Source organism: Carcharodon carcharias, chromosome 3 (assembly GCF_017639515.1).
Source record: "Carcharodon carcharias isolate sCarCar2 chromosome 3, sCarCar2.pri, whole genome shotgun sequence".
Taxonomy (NCBI): Eukaryota; Metazoa; Chordata; class Chondrichthyes; order Lamniformes; family Lamnidae; genus Carcharodon; species Carcharodon carcharias.
This window is the reverse complement of record NC_054469.1, coordinates 93852789-93876374: the sequence shown is the minus strand read 5'-3', so window position 1 is coordinate 93876374 and position 23586 is coordinate 93852789. Positions and strand designations below refer to the sequence as shown.

At 42.2% G+C, this 23586-nt stretch overlaps 1 protein-coding gene across 8 annotated transcripts in view; it reads left to right on the top strand.

Moving 5' to 3' along the window:
* The window catches only part of LOC121276097 (tensin-3-like), a 488964-nt gene that overhangs the window by 277249 nt on the left and 188129 nt on the right, over positions 1-23586 (top strand). For 7 of the 8 annotated variants that reach the window (XM_041184035.1, XM_041184034.1, XM_041184037.1 and 4 more), the window contains 2 exons: positions 11742-11783; positions 23072-23124. In XM_041184035.1, the coding sequence (XP_041039969.1) occupies positions 11742-11783; positions 23072-23124 (95 nt within the window). Of the gene's footprint in view, positions 1-11741; positions 11784-19752; positions 19785-23071; positions 23125-23586 lie in introns of those variants that run through there. The other variant, XM_041184041.1, reaches the window with a different exon arrangement.

The window sequence follows — 23586 nt, the reverse complement described above, 5'->3', positions numbered from 1 at the left end:
GTAGGGAAACAAACCTTGAAGTCCCGAGTGAGGTGCAGCTCGCCAGGTGCATGTTGCTTATGTACAGTTGTGAAACATGTCGGAGTGCAGTCACACCAGTGTGCTCTGATGAGCCAGTGTGGGGAGATGATTCCGGCAGGCTGACCTTATAATGGTATGCAGATGTATCACAATGATGCTCTTGAGACCCAGTGGTGGAAAACGCGGCTCGCCAATGACGGGCAGAGTGGACGATTGCAAACTGGTTTCACAACGTCATGAAACTCATTTTTGGCCTTCTCGCCATGTTGTCTGCTCATGGCCGCTGATGGAAGCAGATTCAGCAGTAAATTTCAAAAGGAAACTAGATAATTACTTGAAGTGGAAAAAGTTGTGGAGCTATTGTGAGAAACTAGGTGGCTGTGATTAATTGGATAGCCTTTTCAGAGAGCCAGCATAGCCTGATGGACCGAATTACTTCCTTCTGTGCTGTATCATTCTATGATTGTATAATTTTATTAATATTTCCTTGTGGCAGACCAGGGCCATTGGAGGAGAAAAAGGTTTTCGATGTCCATGTGCATAAATTACTTAAAAACTAGCGCACAAGTGATCAAAAAGGCCCGCAGAATATTGGCCTTTATCTCAATGGGCTTGGAATCCTAGCCCTGTCGAAATTGTGTCAAACCTTGAACAGACTTCATCTAGATTCCTGCATTCAGTTTTGGGCACCAATCCTCTGGAAAGATATATCGGCCTTGGTGATTATACAATGCTGTTATATTTCTTTGAGTTTAGCACATTTAATGATGATCTGATCAATGTGCTTAAAATAATAGTGATTTGGTTGAGTCGACGCAGAGAATTTCTTTTGGTGAAGGAATCCAAAGTAAGGGCTATAATAAAATTAGAACAAGGTCATTTACGAGTGAAATCAAAACTTCATGAAAGTCGGAACTTGCTTCCTCAAAGGGTTGTGAATGCCAAGTCATTTAAAATCTTCAAGACTGAGATCTCTAGATTTGTGTTAGTTAAAAATATCGAGAGGGTATAGGGCAATAATGGGTAAATGCAGTTGAGGTACAGATGTATCATATTCTGAGCACAGTACTTTTGTATTTTGTAGATGTTTTGTAGACATTTTTTCTTTGACCAACAAATTCTCAACCGAAATTTATGATCGTATTTAGCCTGACACTGTTTGAACCCTCTTCCTGCTGCAAAGGAAAGTGCAATGTCACTAGAATTTCTTGGCAGTACAGTAACAGCAACTTAGTTTGAACCAATTGATCATATGAAATAAAGTAACCAGCAGTATGTGTGGAACATCTGACCTGTTGATTAGCAACACTGAAACTGCAATGGTAATGCTTTCCTTCAGAGTTGCCATAAAAAATACACAATTCTACTGCAAAAAATGAAAGAATCCTATCTATTTTAGGAAAATACTTAATTTTACAATTCAACATTTGACTGTTTGCCTGTTTCAACTTGTAGTTGGATTGTAATTAGCTTCTTTGAAGAAACAAGGTGCATTTATATAGCATCTTTAATGTTGGAAAGCATTCCAAGGTGCTTGACAGGAACATAGTCGGACAAACGATTGACACCAAACCGCAGAAAGAGATATTAGGATGTGTGAAAAATAGCTTGATCAAAGAAGTATTTTTTTAGTAGTGTCTCCAAGGAGGAGAGAGGTAAAATGTCTAAGGAGAGAATTCTAGAGGTTATTGATTATCCAGTTGAAGACGCAGGCCCCAAAGGTAAAATCGAATGGAGTTGGTGATGAATGAGGATTGGAGGGACAAAGAGATTTTGGAGGGTTTGTGGTGTTTGAGGAAATTACAGAGATAGGGAGGAGCAAGGTCATGGAAAAAATTGAACAAAAGAATGAAGATTTTAAAATCCAGTTGCCAGTGTAGGTCCATGAGTGCAGTGGTGATGAGTGAGTGGAACTTGGTATAGGTTAGAATACTGGCAGCCAAATTTTGAATGAACTCATATTAATGGAAGGTGGGAGACCGGCTGGAAGAGAATTGGAATCATCAGTCTGAAGGTTACAGAAGCAGCTGGTAAGCCAAGGCAGAAGTGAAGCCAGACTCTGTTAGAAAAGTGTATACTTTTATGTAGACGATATGGGGTCCGAAGCTTAGCTCAGGTTCAGATAGGATGCCGAGTTTGCAACCTGTCGGATTAGTGGCCAAGTAGGTGAATGGAATCAGTGATGAGGAAAGGGAGCAGTGGTGGGGACTGAAGATAATGGTTTCAATCACCTGGTGTTTAATTGGAGGAAAAGTTAGTTAATTCATGATTTTATGTTTGGCAAGGAGTTTGACAACACAGCGAGTCGAGGAGTTCAAGACAAGTGATGGAGAGTTGGAACTGGGTGTCATCAGTGTGCATGTGGAACCTGACATCATTTGTTTGTATGGTGTCACTAGGGCACACACCTTTAGATGAGCTATGGGAGAGGGTCAAGGATCAATTCTTGGGGAAGCTCAGAGATAATGGTGCAGAGGTGAGAAGAGAAAGCTTGCCCTGGTGGAGGAGATCCTCTGGCTATGTCTGGACAAGCAAAAGTTGAACCAAGTGAGTGCAGTCCCACCCAGCTAAATAATACAGGAGAGGCAATGGAGAAAGAATGGTGGGGTTGACCTTGTCAAAGACTATGGAAAGGTTGAGCAGAATGAGAAGGGATGATGCACCATGGTTGCAGTCATGCACAATGTGATTTTTGACATTGATTAGGATCATTTCAGTTCTATCACAAGGGTGGAAATTCAAACAAGGAGCTGCAGCAAAGATGTGCACAGATTTGGGAAGCGCCATCATGTTCAACAGCTTTGGGGAGGGAAAAGAGATTGGAGATGATGTGGTAATTCATAAGGCCAGAGGTGACAAGGATGGTTTTCTTCGAGAAGTGAGCTGATGACGACATCTTGGAAAGCAAGGGGAACAGCCCCTGAGGCGAGAAGACTTTTCTTTTACACTATCAGCTGACATGGGGGTAAGAGAACAAAGTTAGCAGAAATTTTGGCTTGGAACCCAGTCATCCACTTCTTCCAAAATGTGGTTAGCCAGTACATCTGGTATTGGGTTCCAAAGCAAGAGAGCTCAAATGTACAGTCACTGACCTTCCTTCCACCCATCTCCTTTGTTCCCGCCCCATCCCCCAATACCTTGGTCAGTAATCTGATAAGAAGCTCTTCCAACATGTGTTTCCCACCTATCCCGGAAATCTTGGCTGTTGGTGGGGACTTGGTATAATCAATTCTGCGATGTGTTTCTGTTTGTTCAGATGGGTTCTCAACATGTTATAGCACGAGCCTTTGGAAATTTATATGCATTTTCAGTTCTAACGTAGTGGGGTGGGTGGAGAAAAAGGAGTTGGAATGCTGGTTGTTTTTTCATCTCTCTAATTCAGGATTAAGAGTCCCAATTCTGGTGCCACCAACTATCTCACTGTTTGAGGTAAGCTTTCTTAGAACAGGCCAAACCGAAGTAATTTCTGATCTGGATGTCTTGGTACTCACTGACCCATTGAAGTAATTTGCTAATGTTGCAATTTTGCTAGTAACAATATATGGATTTTCTGATAACACAAATTACAGCCTTATTTGAAAAGTACCCTGACGCTGGAATTTATTTGATTTGAATTTTAATAATGTGTTTGATTGAAGTTATGTGAGAAGGAACTCACAGTCACTGAGTGCCACCTCACTCCTTCAGAGTATCTTTAAGCACCTTACAACCAGAAGGTTGAAGTCATTGTATATAGGGAGACACTGTAGTCATTTCTTGAACTCTATGTCCCACAAACAGCAATTAATTAATAAAAATACATATCTTTTTGTATTGTGCTAGCCAGAGTAGAAATAGGAAGATACGGAGGATCAAAGCATGGCCTGAAGCATGGAGCAGGAGGGAGGGCTTCAGATTCTTGGGGCACTGCAACCAGTTCTTGGATAGAAAGCATGGGGTGTACCTCAACAGGACTGGGACCAAGTGGTAATGACCTGGAACTTGCTGTCCACGAGGGTGTTGGAAGCAGAAACAGCGAATGATTTCAAAAGAAGATTGGATGGGTAGTAGTAGAAAATAAACTTGCAGGGTTATGGGGCATGAGCTGGGTAGCAGGGTTGGCTCAATGACTCCATGGGTAGCTGGCATGAGCTTGTTTGGCCAAAAGGGCTCCTTCTGTGCTGTAATTTACCCTATGGGTGGTATTTAATTGAGGCACCAGGGATCTCATCCCACATTGTCTCCTTTGGGGCATGACCACCAGCGGGCTTTTCTTGGAATCAAGGACCCTGGGGCCAGAAATCTCACACCCCAGAGATGCCAGCCAGCTAGAGGCTGGTATATGTCAATTGCAAGCAGTTCTAATGGGGGGGCAATGGCAGCCTCTGGCAATGCACCTGCCAGAGGCCTCAGGGGTAAGGGGTCAGCATCAAGGGCAAGGTGTTGGCTCTCAATGCCTCCTTCCTCCTTCCCGATACCTGATCCTTGGGTCAGGCAACATGAGTCTCACAATGAGGGATCCCACCCCCTCCACTTAAGGACCTCAATTGGCAATGAGGCAGGGAGACAATCTTTGAGCCATCCCGCACAGGAAGGCTGCGGGGTCCCCACCTGGCACCCTTCTGAATTAAATGTGCCCCAGGCATCAAACACACCATGGGGAGAGGGCATTAAATTCTGCTTTATGATGCTATGTTTGGGTAAGAAAAGTTGGCTTGGACACCAGGTGAACTGGGTGTTCTATTCAAACGGTGCTGTGGGATATTTATTGTCCAGGGAGCAGGCAACAGTTTTAAATTCATCTAATGGACAGAAAACAGTATTCTAACATAGAAAAACAAATATTGTTGAATTTCTCCACAGACCTTTTACCTTTGGAATCTGCTTGTAAGCCCAGAATCACATTTTGGGATCAAAGCCTTATCTGTTTGCTAATTATAGATGCAGATGGTACAGGAGGGCCAAGTTGCTTATAACAATGTATCCCCATTTTCAAGAAAGATGGCAAAAGATCATGTAGTCACACAGTGTGGACAATATTCCAGTAATAGGCTGAACTTTAAAAAAAGTAGTGGAAACTCTAGTATTTCACAATTGCATAAAAAGGAACTGTAAGGGCCATGTAATAGGCAGCAAGGGCATTGACCAGGCAAATAGTAAATCTGCTTTTTGCATCCATTTATTTTGTTGAACCAAAACTTCCTGGAATGGTTATTAGCTACAGTTTACAAGGATCCTGTTTAACCGCTTTAAGGTATGTGTTATGTAGAAAACTAAGCTGTTGAGTAATTTAGCTATATTCTGAGAAATTAAGATGTATGGACTGTTATTAGCATTTCTGTACAAGGTGGAAAAATTTTACCTTGGGAAAATGTACCCAGTTAATCACTGAGTACACAACCATTGTTTTACTTGAAGCAGCCAGAGAGAGGGAGAAACTGAGAGCAGCTAATGTTTGCTGTACATGGAATTTTTATTAATGCAACATGTTCATGACAGCATGTTGACTATTCACATTTTCAGTTTCAGAGTTTGGGATACTTTCACAGTGACAGATAAAATTTGTGCGCTGTCTAGTTTCCTAGCAGCTACTGTTTTCTTTAACCTGTTGTCCTTGGATTTTGCCCATGATGAATAACAAGAATAGGGTTGTGAAGAGGGAACCATATTTCAAGAGTTAATATCGATTCGTGCTGGTGACACAATGTGGTCCAATTTTGGGGGCCAATGTCCTGTGCTCAAGGGATGCCTGAAAGATATCAGGTCAAAATGGAGCCAGAGCTGGGTCTGGTCCAATTGAAATTCTTCAGTGGCCTAATTAAAAGTTTCGTTTTTTTTAGAGAAAATTTTAAAGCATTCCTGTGAAGCCAGAAGGAACTTTGTTTTGAAAAGAACACTCTAGGATAATGTTTTATGGTGGCCTTGCCCTTGAGTATTTCGAAGATTAATTGCCTGTCACCTCAGTTTTAAATACCAAACTCACCACGTTGTGGTGAACTGCGGAAAGTGTATGAATGGGCCAGGGCAAGGAAGAAGGGGAAAGATAATAGGCCTTAGGCTAGTGTTGAAGCATTGCATGGAATTTTCCCAGATTTGTACTGAGTCTAGCAGCGGACGGGTAAACAACGTTTTACCCATTGGCCGCGATGGTGGGTTTTCACACCGTTTCATCCCAAACCTGCCTCATTATTTATACACTCCCGGAAAACGCACTATTTCCATGGCCAGCAGGCTGCCTCATTTGCCTGCCTTCCATCACCTCACCGCTGCATCACGCTGGGTGCCATATTTAAAGTCCAGCCATGCGTACACATCTCAGTGCTTCCAGACCATGACTGCTGCAAAGAAGACATGGCCCTGAAAGGCAAGAAGACTTCAGCCCCCTGGTTCAGCAAAGCATCACTGGAATGCCTTTTGGACGCTGTGGAGTCCTGCCGGGATGTCCCTTACCCCTGCTCTGGCCGCAGGATGGGCAACAACCTCACTAATCTGGCTTGGGAGGCAGTGGCAGTGGTGGTTAGTGCCAATACCCTTCAAAAGAAGAAAGCCACCCAGTGCCTCAAGAGGATGAATGATCTCCTCTGCTGTGCCAGGATAATTCACTCTTGTCATCACTCTCAACTCTCAGACTCACAAACCCATCAAACATCCACAGAGATCTCACTCACTGCAAGGCACAATGGAGGAGTCCGTCCGCCTTCAGACTGAGGTGATAGCGCCAGCATGCCAATGCACTAAGGTCAACATTGGTAGGATGGCAGCCACCATGGAGACCTTGGTCCAGGATGTCGCTCCTGCATTTCTGCAGCTCCATCGCTGATGCCATAGTTGGCGTCCAACAATGTACGCGAGAGGGGTGCTGGGCAGCTTGATCTCACTCCAACTACCCCTTATTCTCAATGAGCAGCAGGGTTAAGAAAGTTAAGAAGAATTACTTGCACAGCCTGGGCACAAGTGTTAATCACTTGTACGTGCTGTTTATTATTGCCATTAACCTCCCAAGAATGTCTCCCTGCCAACGTTTGCTTGTTCAGATGATAAGTGATCTTGTCAGTCACATGTGAAACATTTCTGCATAAGATAAAGGCAGGCATCTCAATCCAGGGCCTATTCCCTGTGCTTTGTGCAGCCTTCAGACCACTGTGATGGTCCAGCCTCACACTCCCTGAATACATTACTGATGCCTGCACCTCGACAGTGCTAGTCACTGCTGCCAGAATGTCGTGGGCAGGCGCCACAGAGTTCCGTCATTATCTCTGTGTGCTCTCAGCACCTTTTAAGGTGGGGCTGACACCCATCTCTTCAGCATCTGTGACCAGTGATGCTGTGCTCTTGAAGGAGACAGGTGCTGAAGGCGGAGAAATGATCAGATGCTTCTAAAGTTTCATGGCTGCGTCTCTATGATATGACCCTGATCACAGAGCGCAAGTGAGCTGCCCTTGGCAGATAGGAGTCAGACATTCTCCGAGGCTGTATGAAGATCTATGGAATGTGCTCACTGCATGTTGTCATTATCCTCCTATTATCCAGTGGCTATTAGGGCCTCCACCGCGTTTCCATGACAGGAGCATTCTCACAGCGGGTACGTGTGCTGCCTTAAGCCAGACTGGAGTCAAACGTTCACAGAGGCAATGTGAGGATCTATGGGGTCACCTCACTGCATATCGTCCTCATCCTCCACAAATCTAGCAGAAATGAGGTCCTCCTGAGTGCATCTGCTTCGTCTGGCCAGTGTGAGGGCCTCACCCCCCCCCCCCCCCCAATCGTTGCCTCTGGTGACTTCCTCATCCTCATCCCCTCCTATGGCGCCCTCGTCGGAGGAGAGTCCCAGCTCCTCCATCTCCTCCTCAGCCAGCTCATCTCCCCTTTGCAGCACCAGGTTGTAAAGGGCGCAGCAGACATCGACAATGCATGACACCCTCTGTCGACTGTATTGCAGGCTTCACCAGACCGTCCAGGCATCGGAACCTCAGCATCTCGATGGTCTGCTCCACCAAGTTATACCTTCGCCCTGCTGCAGTCTAAGGCTGCCACACAGGTGTCATCAGCCACGGTCTTGTCCCCAAGGGCGATCCCTACAGCTTCTGTGGACCCTGGTAGACTCCAGAGGTCTGTGACCGACTGAGAATGTAGGTGTCATGCACACTCCCTGGAAACCGTGTGTACACACCTACAGGATGCATTTCTGGTGGTCGTACACCAGCTGCACATTCAGCGAATGGAGCCCCTTGCACTTGATGTAGTTCACTGTGTGTTGTGACGGAGATCTGAGTGCCATGTGAGTGCAGTCAATTACACCCTGCACCTGTGGGATCTGAGTGAATCCAATTGCTCTTGCATCCTGGCTGACTTGCTCCCAGGGGAAATGCACAAAGTTGTGTGCCCACTCGAAGATGGCATCTGTGACCTCATGGATGCATTTGTGGGTGGAGGCTTGAGAGATCCCACAGAGGTCACCTGTGGAGCCCTGGAATGAGCCACAGCATAGAAATTGAGTGCCGCGGACACTTTCACAGTGACTGGCAGTGGATTCCCTTCATGTCCCCTTGCTGCCAAATCCTGCAGCAGCTAGCACATGTGACCAACCAGTTTCCTACACATGCACAGTCTTCGGCAACACTGGTTCTTGGTCATCTGCAGGAATGACAGGTGACGTTTGTAGACCCTGGGTGTCGCTAGGCGCCAGCCAGTAACATCTCGCTGTGGCTTTTGGGCGGCGTATGCAGAAACCCCAGCCGTCCCTTCTTCCAGGGCGTGAAAAGCTTTGAAGCACTTGGTGCCACTTTGATGCCTCTGCATTGCTTGAGTGGGCAGATAAGCTAGAAGTTCGACTCCAATCATATCAATGTGTCTGCGCTTGAACTGTCTCAGTTGCAGAGAAATGGTCACTTTATACAGCCTCAACAGCTGGGCTACCCTTGACCCCAACCCCCAAGGCCCCTCAAGCTTGAAATCCAACAGGCGAACCTGGCGAGTGCTGCACCACATTACTTTGTACTCACTCCAAGTTCCTCTCAAAGTGCAGGCCCCAAGTGCACACCTTTTTTTTGCTGTTGTGAAACACGTCGACGTGCTTTCCCGCCGATGTGGATGGACGATCCACTGGGGCAGGGGGACGATTCTGGCTGGCTGGCCTGATAATGAAATGCTGAAGTATTACAATGGGGTTCCCAATGGCGGGAAACGTGGTCCGCTATTGCCGGGCTGAGCGGACAATCGTGGACTGGTTTCATGCCGTCTTGAAACCGATCCCGCCATATTTTCTGCTGAAGCCACCGATCATGCCCAACGCCAGCGGGCGTGGAAAATTCCACCTATTGTGTTGACAATCTCCTCAAAAATCCCCTCGTTGATACTATTCCCACGTCCGGTGGCTAACTGGCAGATGATGTAATTTCTAACACTTTTATTTCAGAAAATGGTATTACTCACCATCAGTACTTCAGTGTAAGGACAAAGATATTTTGAAGTCTTACAACTGTTTACTGTATAAAGAACAAGCCTAATGGAGGGAGAGAGCAGAGGGTGGAGGGAGGGATACAATGAAAGGAATGGGAAGCAGAAGAAGATGGAAGAAAGAAGAGGGAATGGAGAAGGTTGAGGGGGAGGGAGGAAAAGTGAGGCTGGAGGATGGCAAGAGGAGAGGGCACAGAGAGCAGAAGACCAAGATGTTGTTGAAGTTGGTTTCCTAGATAAAAGGCTGCTCAGTGGGTGGTGGGAAAATTCATGGCCAGAATTCTCCTCTCTGAGCCTGATTGGGGGCGGGGATGGGAGATTGGAGGAATACAGGGTTTTAATGCAGCTCAATGTGAATGGTGGAAGTCTAGATGTAGTCTGCCAGTCTGTTTCTGGCTCAGCAGGAGTGGGGCCACAAGTATAGTGCAACTTTGCTGAAGGAAAATTACCCAGTGGTTGTGGGGTGCAGGAGGTTGGGGAAATAGGGTTGGGAGAGTGTGCTGAGAAAACACAACTGAACTAAGGTGGGATGAGACAAAATGTAACCGGTTTGGGGATAGGTATTGCCAGAGAATCTAGATAATTGATGCAAGGATAACTGCATAGTGGACAAGTTTGAGTACACAGAAATGGGCTACAGTTATAGTCTGTAGTACTGCCTACAATATTTTCATAAAAATTCAGTGAGTTTACAAGCTCAAAGTTATGGAGGTAACAAATTCCTAAAGCTCTAATTTATGTGGTAGACTTTGAATGTTTTCTTTGTATTTGAAAGTTAAGGCATTGAACAACCTGCTAAAGCTTTTCAAAATATCACTGTATCTGGGGGAGTTTATTTTCCTTACTCTTGTATAATCTACATGACCTCTCAACAGTTGTATTACAGTTCTGGCAGATTAAAGTAATATTTTACAAAAACATGAACAAACCACGTTTTCTCCTCCCTTTTTTTATTAGTCAGTCAGAAGCCATTACCTGAAGGAACAGGACTTTAATGTCCTTGCCCCTTTATGCACTTTCCTCTGTTTGTTTCTATGGAGAAGTGCAACATTAAGGAACAGGACTTACTTTAACTTCCTTGCTCCATTTGATCAGACAATAGTCTGGACATGGTTAAAGCTGAGTTGCTTTAACCTTGTCCAGACCACATCGTCTGCTCAAGTGGAGCAAGAGAGTGTGTACTTCATGCAAGAGCTTAAACTGTTGACTGTGGAATAAAGGGAATTCTGAATTCCAGTTACTTTTTTGATATCTCATAGGCAAATCACAGTTTGTAAACATTATATGTGTCATAATTTAAAAAAAAAGACACATTTCCAATCCTACAGGTAGTAAATGTAAAATTAGGTATAAATTGATGGGATTACTGCAAACATGGTTTTAGAAACGAGATCTTGCATGTTTTAATTGAAAATGATGGCAATTCTTTAACCTCAGATACTCTTTCATATTATGCACCATTGATTTAAAGTGTAGAAATTTATGTTCTGTTTTGATAATACAAGAATGCAGTGTCTAGCTTCATGTATTATTTTTAGTAGTTGACATGTTTTGAGAATATGCTTGGATATCACAGATGGGGATGAAGAATCTCCATAATTTTCAGTTAAAACATGGAAGATCTGGTTTGTAAAACCATGCTTGAAGCAGCCCCATTAATTCCTACCTAATTTTGCATTTACTGCGTGTAGGATTAGAAATTTGTCTTTAAAAAAAATAAATCCTACCACTGGTTTAGAACTTTTGCTTGTTTATTTGCTGTCGGAGCAACCTGGAAGGAAAGAGTTTGACAGAGGAATTGCTGTGCAGATAGTTGAGAATCCAGGTTTGTACATGCTTCAGGTTAGTTTTCTCATGAGTTCAGTTAATCTGCAGTCTTGTCATAACAGTTGGGGGCAACTTCTGAGCCCTTCTCAGGTCACAGAAATAAGCGCATCAGGCAGACTGCTTACTTCCATTTGTACTTTAGAGCCTCGGGATATATGTAGAGGTGACAAAGATCCCAGAACTGTATTTGTTCTGATCATGAGGGGTTAAAACTACATCGTGGTGAGGATTATTCATTATCTGTGACACATGACTCTGGTGTAAGCCTGTAAGAACGTCCTAATGTGAGTGCTGGCTGAACAATGAAGTGGCAATTATTAAATTCTCTGGAGAACATTTTTCAATAGTGTATCAATACAAAAAAAGTGACTCATGCTTTGACAAATGCACAAATAGATGGTAAAATTGGATTTTATAATATAAATAAGTTGCAACAATACATCCTTTTTCTTTTACAGCCTGATAACTCGGATGCATTTGTATGCCATGTAACCAGTCCGGTAGGTAATATTTTATTTCATTATTAATTCATGATTAATGTGACTAGCAAAAAAAAACTATTTGCCTTTCCGGCCATAGCAGTAATTGTTTTTTTTTAAAGAATTTTCCCCTCCATTACTATGACTATCTTCATGGCTGAAAGCCTTAAGTTCTGGCATTATTTTGTAAAATTGGCTTTTTGTTGAGAGTCAGTGTTCATTAACTGGGAGTGTTAACGGGAGATTATAGAATTTGAATCCATGTTTAATTATGTTCTAGGTTGACCTATTTTTCTTCTACAGTGGTTGTAGCTCCATTACCAAATTTGGTCAGTTCCATAAAATTTGAGTAACTTGGAAAACCATCCTAATGCGATAGGATATTGCACAACACTTTTAAGCAAGCATTCCTTAGTGTTTAACGTGGCCTGTCTCTTTAAAGCTACTGCGCAGTAATTCTGCAAGGAGTTGTGTAAAAACAAAAGGCATGCCCTGACATCAGTTAAGGCTAATCACCGAGGGAAATTTCTGCAGATTGGCAGGTGCTTCTAAATCTCCATCTCCGACACTAAGAAAATGCCAAGTTAACCAAGGCCAGAAAACAACCATAGTAAATGACTGGCTTTCTTTTTTAAAGATTGCATTATATATGGTATCTGAAAGTTGTAGACCTGGGGAGTGGAGCTTGGCTGGGGAAGCAGTTACTGTGCCATGTCAGAGATTCAAATCACAATCTGTTGATACCGATATTAAAAAATCGAATTCAAACATTTGCAGTAATTCAACTGTGCGTGTGTTTGAGTTCCGTATATTATCTGCCTCAGTAACTTGTTTTAAGGAAGCTTCTACATGTTGTTCTCCCTCACTTTTTAAAGAAAACTGAGGGTGCTTAATCGTCATTCTTTTTAAGTTTTTTTTCTGGGGAGGAGGGTAAGAAGTTTGGATGACAGTGTAATTTTAGCATTACAACCCAAGTTCAGCTTGGGGAGCTGGGATGAAAGTTTTGTCTTTCTGCCAGCACTTAGGGTCCTGCATGATCTTGGACAACCTTATGGGCAAGATTTCATAGTTCAAAACTACCTGACATTCAATTGACATTATCACTCTGAGCCAATGGTTAGTATAGGAAATGGAATTATCATTTTGTGCAGCATGGATTGTTTTTTGAGACTGATATTGGGCACATTGTTGATCTAAGGTGAAGGGACTACTCCTGTAGACATATCTCTGCTTAAACTGATGTAGGAGTACTTGATCCCAATACCAGTTGCATGAAATACAAAGATAGGTGAGGATATGACCAGAGCTCGCAATTGCTTGTCATTGCGTTACTCCTGCTTGCAAACAGGAATTCTGTTTTGAGCATTCCTCAATTGATTTTCCTTCACAGGAAAAATGTCTCTTGAAGCTTAACTAGAGGAAAGTACTTTAAAAAAAAATCTCTAGACTCCTGTAACTGCTGCAAATCCTTTTTGCCAACTTGCTGAACTTATTGTCCAGCTCTGTTTTAAAATTAAAACAATAAATACACTGAGGGACTTTTGAAACATGCCCTATTTTGTTAATGTAGCTGGCTGCTGCTTTTGTTGATTTTTTTTTGTCAGGGGCTGCTAATTTTATTTTGATATAACTTTTGACACCAGATGGCTCTAAAGGACATATTGTTTGCCGCCTTGTTGAGTCCTCCTTGGTAAATTTATGTAATAATTGTTATATAGAGTTGAGTTACCTTGTTGGGGATGCAGTTCTGGCTGCACTACAGCATCATGTATGCTGGGGAACTCACATCACAAACATATGTGCTATAAGCACACGATTCTGTATTCCTAATGGTGTGATAGAAAGCAACTTTTCTTCCATCTTCTTGGTATGAGTGATTCACCACTTCTTAACTGACCATGCTTTGTGAATGTGGCCAGGCAGTGAGTGCCTGTGAACTATATGATGTGACAACTCATCTCTGGTCATGTTCTCACCAATCTTCCATAAACTTACAGCTGAACAGTCATCAAGAGTGGAAATCCCAGCTGATTTCTTCTCCAGCTCCTTCCCCCAGCCAACCCTCTTCGTCAAGGAGCACTGAATTTTTATATTTTTGCTTTGAAGTTCACAACCTGTTGTGGTTAATGTTCCAAAGCATTTTTTGCAGTAAAACTTAAAAACAAAATTTGACTTAATAATTTAGAGGCATCTTTTAATTCAGATGTGCTTTTGCCCATCCCAATTTAAAATATCACAAATATATTCAGTAAACCTTTTAAGTTTGGCAAACAAAATATACTAATGAAAGTTGAATCAAAATGCATCATCGCTTGATAACAATGAAAACAAAAGAGTAAAGCAAACTCATATCAAGTTATGGGGCCTGGAGGGGTTAACTTAGGACAAGTAAGAGAGAAGCTCAGGAGAAAGATAGTAAAAGAAAGAATGAGAAAAAAATTGAATTAAACTTGGGATCAGGGTTTCAATATTTATCCGAGAATTTACAAAACATTAGAAAGGTCAAAAGTAGAAGCATTAATTTAGAATCGAGAGATGAGGTAGCCTTAGTAGAAACTTAGCTTCGGTTAGAGTGATAAAAGCAAAATACAGCAGATGCTGGAAATCTGAAATAAAAACAGAAAGTGCTGAAAAATTTCAAGAGATCTGGCAACCACTGTGGAGAGGGAAACAGAGTTAACGTTTCAAGTCCGTATGACTTCTTCAGGGCAGAACATAAGCAGGATAAATCCAACCCAGCCAATTACTGCCCCATCCACCTACTCTCGATCATCTGTAAAATGATGGATAGGGTCACCAACAGTGCTATCAAGTGGCACTTGCTTAGCAATGACCTGCTCACCGATGCTCAGTTTGTGTTCTGCCAGGGACATTCAGCTCCTGACCTCATTTCATCTTTGGTTCAAACATGGACAAAAGAGCTGAACTCCAGAGGTGAGCTGAGAGTGACTGCCCTTGACATCAAGGCAGCACCTGACAGAGTGTAGCATCAGGGAGCCCTAACAAAACTGGAGTCAATGGGAATTGGGGAAAACTCTCTGCTGATTAGAGTCATACCTAGCACAAAGGCAGATGGTTGTGGTTGTTGGAGGTCAGTCATCTCAGCTCCAGGACATCACTGCAGGAGTTCCTCAGGGTAGTGTTCTATGCCGAAACATCTTCAGTTACTTCATCAATGACCTTCCTTCCATCATAAGGTCAGAAATGAGGACGTTCATTGATAATCATGCTGAACACAGTATATTTGCGACTCCTCAGAGATTGAAGCAGTCCATGTCCAAATGCAGCAAGACCAGGACAATATCCAGGCTTGGGCTGACAAGTGGCAAGTAACATTCGCCCCACATAAGCGCCAGGCAATGACCATCTCCAGCAAGAGAGAATCTAACCAGTGTCATTTGACGTTCAATGGCATTACCATCACTGAATCCCCTGCTATCAACATCCTGAGGGTTACCATTGACCAGAAACTGAACTGGACTAGCCATATAAATACTGTGGCTACAAGAGCAGGTCAGAGGCTAGGAATCGTGCAGCAAGTAACTCACCTCCTGACTACCCAAAGTTTGTCCACCATCTACCAGGCACAAGTTAGGAGTGTGATGGAATACTCTCCACTTGCCTAGGTGAGTCCAGCTCCAACAATACTCAAGAAGCCAGACACCCTCCAGGACAAAGCAGCCCATTTGATTGGCACCCCATCAACAAACATTCACTCCCTCCACCTCGACGCACAGTGGCAGCAGTGCGTACCATGTACAAGATGCACTGCAGGAACTCACCAAACATTCTTAGACAGCACCTCCCAAACCCCTGAACAGTACCATCTAGAAGGACAAGGGAACATCACCAGCTGGAAGCTCCCTCCAAGTCACTCACCATCCTGACTTGGAAATATATCACTGTTCCTTCACTGTTGCTGGGTCAAAATCCTGGATCTCCCTCCCTAACAGCACTGTGGGTGTACTTATACCACATGGACTGCAGCAGTTCAAGAAGGCAGCTCACCTTGGCTTTCTCAAGGGAACTAGGGATGGGCAATAAATGCTGGCCAAGCCAGCGACACCCATATCCCATGAATGAATAAAAAAATACAGATTGGCCTGCATTGGGAACATGGATGAGACTGCCATGAATTTTCATATGTCAGCCAGTCAAACAGTGAGCAAAGTTGGAGAGGGAACAGAGTTAGTGAAGACAACCGGCCATGAAGAAAAATGAATTAAATTGTATAAATTTGTATATATGCCTTTTGTTCTTGATTAATTTGATGAATTTAGTGTACACAAATGAACGTCCATCTCCATGGAGGTTATTTATTTATAAATAAGACTTAGGTAATAAAAATACCTATTGGCTCTTTTACGCTACTTTTGGGGGTGGGGTTGGCAGGAACAGTCTCCGGCCTGGCAACTCTGCTATAGCGAGAAGATGGGAGAAGGTGGATTTCAATCCCTCAAAACTATTACTTGTGTAAAAATTTAGTCTTAGAAACTCGAGTTTTACATGAGTATATACAGTAAATATATTCTTGCTTATAAAAATTCCAGGAAGGAGATGGAAAAAATGGGAGCAAAGTTGGCCTCATTAACTACAGACATTACTTCAGCCACAGAAAGGAATGTTTTTATTGACGGTAATGCTCAGATAGAGTCTGTTTAGATAGAAATAATGAGAAATTTGTTGCTGTTCCATTCAGCACAAAATGAACGAAAATTGAGGAAATAAGATCTTTAAGAAATTTTAAGAAGATGGGCATAGCTATAGATTCTTGATGAAAAACTTTAATTATCATAAGGTAGACTGGGGTAAACTTCCACAGTCCATACTGTTACGTATGGGCAGGGATAAGGGATAATTTCCCTCTTTTCTCACCTCTTGGCTGACTGCAACAAAGTGTACTTTAGAAAAAGAGTGTTTTAATTCCTTGAATGTTGTAACTTTAAAGAATAGACATGAAACATGCTTTCTTGTATATATAAATCAAAAGAAAGGATGAACGTTTATTTTTCACAACATCCAAAATGTAAATGCAATAAACACCCACTCATTCACACCAGGTATACAAGGAAAACTTGAGCCCTAAAGATGTAACATGCACTTAGTTATCTTAGTGTCAGAAAAAAAGGTTACTTATAATCAGTCCTCAAGATGGCAGTTGAAATGTTGCATACCTGAAGGATTCTCTCAATGCATTGTAGAAAAATGAAGGTCGGAGGTTTCTGGTGGTAAGTTCACATTGGTTCACCTTCTGCCTTTCCAGTTGAAATTATGGTTGAGGTCCAGTATTGGCATTTTTTAATCCTGCAGATAAAATGAATTATCCCCAGTTCTCTGTCTGGGGTGACTTGAAGCAAGGTACTTCTTTGCGCTGGTGAAAAATGCCTTCCTGCTCAACTCCCAGACTGATCCACAGGTTTGCCCTTGTGGATTAATAAGATATTGGCTATCTCCAGCCAGTTTGCCACATGACAATAGTATTGATGTATTCCATTGTCCACACAATGGGTTGATGGCGGATATAATAAACAGACAACGGAGAATGAATGATATTCATTCATTCATGAGCAGCCTCCTGAATGTCTTTATTTGAAATCGCATCTTCATGGGGCCAACCAGACGAACAGCCATTGTTCCTTTAAGTCTCTTCAGTTGAAATGGAGAATGGAGAGGGTGGTCATGAAACCTTGGACAGCCAGTTACATTGTAATGACTTTCCAGATTCATGTTTACACATGAAACTAGTACCTTTCTGTATAGAATCTACACAAAAGTCACCTGACTCTGGAGTCCATTTTGTGAAGATAATTGTCCATATTTCTGGCTGCCTATTAAGTAAAGTGACCACCTTGCTAATAAGTTTTACAGGCATATGACATGACTGTGACAATACTATGGGATAGGATTTCGTGAACACTTAGAAAGGCATTGACAACTCATTAAGGTTGGTATAGGTTGTAAGGGAAGGCATGCTTGAGTAATTTAAATTTTAGGCCGTTCACAATATGTAGCGATAAACTGAGTACCATGCATGTTCTGTGGGTCTTAAATTCATTGTCATCTGAAAATAGGAGTAAAATGGTTGTCATGTGTCCCAGCAGGGTGATAACATTATGGCTACTGCCAGAATACCAGGCATCAACCTGCATGAAGTGTTGTCTTTGGTGGCAGATAAGTTGAACTTCTAAGGAATAAAGTTGCTCTTGGCCTTGTATGGAAGAACACAAGCCATGTGAAGGAAGTCTATAACCCCCCTTTACCTGAGAAAATCCAGCAACTTATGCTAAGTCCATCGTTCTCGTGCCTCTCCTCCTGCTAAGCAGCTTCGATTGGGGAGATCATGGGCTGAAATTTTCGCTCGGCGGGCAGGTGCAAGCCCGGCGCGCTGCAGCGTGAAATGGTGCGCGTTGATGTCGGCCGAACATGCCGACGTCAGTGCGCAGTCAGTGGTGCACGCTGGAGTCGGCAGCGTGCCCGCCAACAATGAAAAGGCCTGTTCAGACCATTAAATAATCAATTAAGGTAAATCTTTCACTGCTGAGCAATCTAACAGTTTGCAGGCAGGTGAAAAGGCTAAGGGTTTTTTGCATTTTTTTGGAAACCTCACCCACAGGTGGGATGAGGCTTCCAAAAACAAACAAAAATAAAGTAAAAGTTTTGCAATTGAATTAATAACATGTCCCTGCTCATGTGACAGAGTCACATGAGCGGGGACATGTTTTGTGACATTTTTATTTTCCTTATTATTTTTTGTTATATCTCTTCACCTTTTCATCTGAAAATAGGAGCAAAATAGTTGGCATGCATCCCAGCAGAGTGACGACATTATGGCTACTGTCAGAATACCAGGCATCACCTGCATGAATTGTTGTCAATGGTGCAGATTATGCAGCGCTCACTCACGCTGGGCCCGCTCACCCTCCTCTTGCGCCGCCGCCACCCCCCCCCCCCCCCAATCTCCCACCCCCCTCTCACAGACAGTGCTCAATGTTGCCTTAATTGGCCCGCCAGTGTGAAATCACGGCATGGTACCGATTGCGGATGACAGTCAGCTTCCCGACCGCCCCCACCAAGCCTGCCCTCCAAAGGGCAAAATTCTGCCCTGTGTATTTCTGGCACCTTGAAAACAGTGCACCGGTGCCCTCCTTGATTGCCCTGAGCACAACATACGAATATACAAATTGGAGCAGAAGTAATCCATTCGGCCCATTGAACCTGCTCCACCATTCAATAAGATCATGGCTGATCTACTTGTGTTTCAATTTGTGCATTCCCAAACAAACTGAGAGATCTTACTGGTGTTAAAAGGAGTCCGATACATAAAGGTTCAGGTTAAAATGACCTTCACAACTACAGGTAGTGTTGTGGTGCTCTTTGAAAGCCACCAAATAAGCTCAATTTTCAAAATTATTTTGAGTTATCATTTCAGCAGGAATTCCAGGTTGAGTATCTGTTCTCCGAAAACTTTAGGGCAGATTGTATTTCAGATTTCTGATAATTTTGGGTGTTTGGATACCGCATATATAGGATCAGGCCAACTTACATTACAATAGCCTAACCCTAGGCTAGCTATAGTCTAAAGTAAAGAGAAGATAAACTGCAAACAGAAAATAGCAAAAGATAAAGAAAAGCTGGAAACACCCAGTTTAAGCATTCCAGGTACTCACATTGAAACTGTGGAGGTCTTATCTAAAAGCTTGTGAATTGCAAAATATATGAATTGTTTCAGAGAAATCACTTTGTATTGTATGCAGCACAATTTCTGTTTTCATTGTCAGGTGAATGCTCACTGACAGATTCGGGAGCCTTTGAGCTTTTATAACAAATGTCATTCTGTTTAACGTACCCATACACCAACCTGTTCAAGCTCTTGTGCTTTAACTTTAATTGGTCAGCAAGTTTCGAGTCGAGTGCAGACAAACAACTAGGCCTCCCGCGCTAAAGGCCGGGTGCGGTCAGCGAGGTTCGTGTCGGCGAAGTTCATGTTGGCTCGGGCCAGGGACTTCCCTGCTTCAGTACTGGGTGAGGGATCTTTGTTTACTTGAGATGTTCACAAGAGAATGTTACAGCTTTCACCATGTGCCTCACAAGTCCTAGAGATGTGGCAGTGAATAGAAAAGGTTACTTAGCTGGGACAAGGAATTTTCTCTGTCTATTGCAATATCTGACCTGATACCTTTTTAAAAGGAAAAGAAAGGGGAAAATCCTGTAAACTGTGACATTGAGTCAGTGCTTTTTATCTAGGCTAGTCTCTGAGGTTTTATGAATGAATCCATTGTATGAAGAAACATAAAGATCAGTGCATGCTGCAAAGTGCCTCATTGATGTAGTCATCTGCTCTTCACTTCAGCTATGATGCTTGTGTTTTGCAAAAGAAAGAGTTGATTCATCCTTTACTGTGTGTGGTGTACATGAAAGTTACAGCCCAGCCGAACATTGTTTACTGAATATGACTGAATAAATGGTCAAATCTGATTCAAGATTACTATCATTTCAAAAACTATTCATTGGTACACACTCGGGGTTACTTTCAACTTTGCTGCCTTGGTGGTAATCTGGTGGAGCGGATCGGTTTTCTTATCCTTGCTTTCGAATCACTTGCCCCTCCTTACTTCTGCAACCAACTCCAGCCTCTCTACCTCTCTTTCATTCCTTAAAATGCTCCTTAAAACCTATCTCTTTGACCAAGTTTTTGGTTGCCTGTCCTGATATGGCTTGTGTCAAATTCTGTTTGATGATGCTCTAGTGAAGCTTCTTGGGATGTTTTGCTGTGTAAAAGCTGGTTAGTTGTTGTTGTCAAACTCATCCAAATTTTTGTTCTATTGAAATCACTGGGTCAGCAATTGAGTAGTTTCCATAAAGCACAATCCGCTTTGCCAAGTTACCATCCAGGCAGCAAAGTTCAAAGCTACCCGAGTCTTTTGAAGGAGGAGAAAATAATCCCGTTTTCCAATTCTGTAATTACATTTTACATCTGTGAGCATGACACAAACTCGTAAAAATACTCTCACTGTGTTCACTGATGTCACTCCGCACCTGAGGTCATTGCCAGATTATAAACTTTGAAATAATGGCTTGTGCATACACAGCATTTTATTTTTTTAAAAAAGGCAAGATGAACAGGAGGGATTTTTGGAGCATAAAGAAATGGCTGGGTATTCCACAGTTGATTTTATGGCAGTAATTGAATGGTTGGGTATGGAAAGTCTTGTCCCAACAGATATGTGTCAGATTTGTGTCCTGATTGATTTTTTTTACTATGTGGGACCAGCAGTAGCAGAAACTCATGCTTCAGAAATATGGGTATTTACACTTTGTACCCCTACATTCTAGGCATTGGAGTTTGCCATGTTTCTAATGTTCCTATGACATTATAGTTTCATGGTGCCAGTGCACTCTACAGCTTTGGCATTTTTGCATCTAATATTTCTAGCATTCACTTACATACTACACCTTGCGATAAATTTACTGCCTTCCACGGTCCCCCAATGTCCGTCTTTTCCTGATCACCATTTCAGTACTGATACGTCGAGGTTTTGCATCCATTCATCCTCACCTACCTTCTGTGCTCATCTGGATCTAGTAACCTGCCAGCCATTCTCCTACATAACTGCTTTAAACATTTCCTCATTGCTCTCTTAATATATTCTTTCTAAGTCTCTTTATTCTTGATTGGTTTAGATGGAGCCCGCCTCTCCTGTGTCGGTCTTTTTTTGTTCACAAACTATTCTCTGTTATTTATAAAGGCAGAATTGCTGCTTTTGCATAAGATTTCCAGATCCTCCTTCATACTCTCAAGTTTCTTTTTGAACTCCCTTCATCTCTCAAAACCAGAAGTCTGATAGAGGGCATTACTTTTCATTCTGTATCTTTGGGTTTTGACACAGTCCTCAGGTATGTGACTTTCAATGTCCTTAAATTATTTTGCCCCACTCCTCTGCATCCCTTCCTGCCCTCATCAGCGTCCCTTCTAACCTACCTTCAGCATACAGCATATGACTCTAGCTGAGGTGGACAACTGTCCACCCTGAAGGTATCTTCATTATGCCACACATCGATATCCACTCTTCTAAACAAATAATTCCCCATGACCACTATTTTTCTGTGATGTCAGAAATTGCCTCTGTCTCAGCTGCCTCTTCAGTTTTCTTGCCTCCTGATCTGATATAGCCTTGCTTCCTAAAGTTTTGCAGCACAGAACGTGGCCCGTTAGCCCTTCATGGCTGTGCCAATTCTTCCAAAGAGAAATCTAATAAGTCTCACTCCTCCACTCTTTCTCCAATGCCCTACAAATGTTTCCTTTATTTTAGATCAATGATCTTACCTAGAAAAATTGAATATATACAGCATACTTTATTTCATTTGGTCTAAGATCCAATGATTTGCATTTTGAAAGTAATAAAATGAAAGGAGAAATTTAGCCTGCAACCTCTGGGTATACAAAATTAAATCTCTTAATCGTCATGCTTTAAATTTTTCATTTTTTATTTATTTTGTTAGCTCATAAAGCATTCTCCAACTACATAATTTAAAAATATAGTGTATGGTCACAATTTAGTCAATAATGTCAAGATGCTTGATGTATTCTGTGTGCAGCCACTTGTATAACCTCACTAGAGCATAAAGAAGTGTCTAATACTAACACTTCATAAGTGAAGTAAATAAAATCAATGTATTCAAATGTTTTGTGCTTATTAAATATTACATGACAAAGGGTAAGTCATTTTATTTTCTGCTTAAAACATGAAGAAAACTAGGAGAGCACATTTGTCAGTTGGACAGTGCAAAAGAGAAGGATGCATCACTGACACAATTTCATAAGCTGTGAATATAAGAAGTGATCCTTTCAAGAAAGAAATACTCTAGCTATTTGAGCACAATATTTTCTGCTCCAATTTGAGTGAAAGTCTTGGGTTCAGATGTTTCTTATTATTTTTCTTCATTCATGGGATGTGGGCATTGCTGGCTAGGCCAGCATTTATTGCCCATCCCTAATTGCCATTGTTCAGAGGGCATTTAAGAGTCAACCATGCAGGCCAGACAAGATGGGTTTTTACAACAATCGACAATGGTTTCATGGTCATTATTAATTCCAGATTTTTTAAAATTTAAATTTAAATTCTACCATCTGCCATGGCGAGATTCAAACCCAGGTCCCCAGAGCATTACTTTGTGTCTCTGGATTGTGTCCAGCAACGATAACACTATGCCACTGCCTTGCCTGTATTATACATATTTAACATTGTAAGTTTAACCTACATATTAATTGTTGTAAACTTAATTAACTTGTTTTTTTTTCATACTTACAGGCTTCAAACAGTTTTCTGAAGAGCTCATCTTTCAGTCACAATAACTCTTCTCAGTAAGTATTGCAAAGGTGCTTTCAAATTACAACCAACTCACGAGGATTTCCAAAACTTAAATACGTTTTCAGCGTATTAGGAGCTGCAGTGTATTTGGAACTATCCTGTTAACTATGTCTTCAGCTACCCTATTAATAATTTAAATGATTGAGCTGTCAATTGCTCAACTCATAACTAATTTCAGCATAGCATAGGATTCTTTAAAAGTGAGAGTGCATGTAGATAAACCTATAAAATAGTATGCGGTATTTTGTGTTTTGTTAATTGGGGTCGGATGTTACAACAGTAGGAAATTAATGTATGAAGCATTTTAGCTCTCTCTCTTTCTCTCCTCGCACCGCGCCCACAACCCCCCCCCCCCCCCCAAACACACACACACAGGTAATTGCTGGATTATGGAATACTTTGTCACATGGAGTGGTTGAGGAAGAGGCCGTTGCAACATCTAAGGGAATCATAGA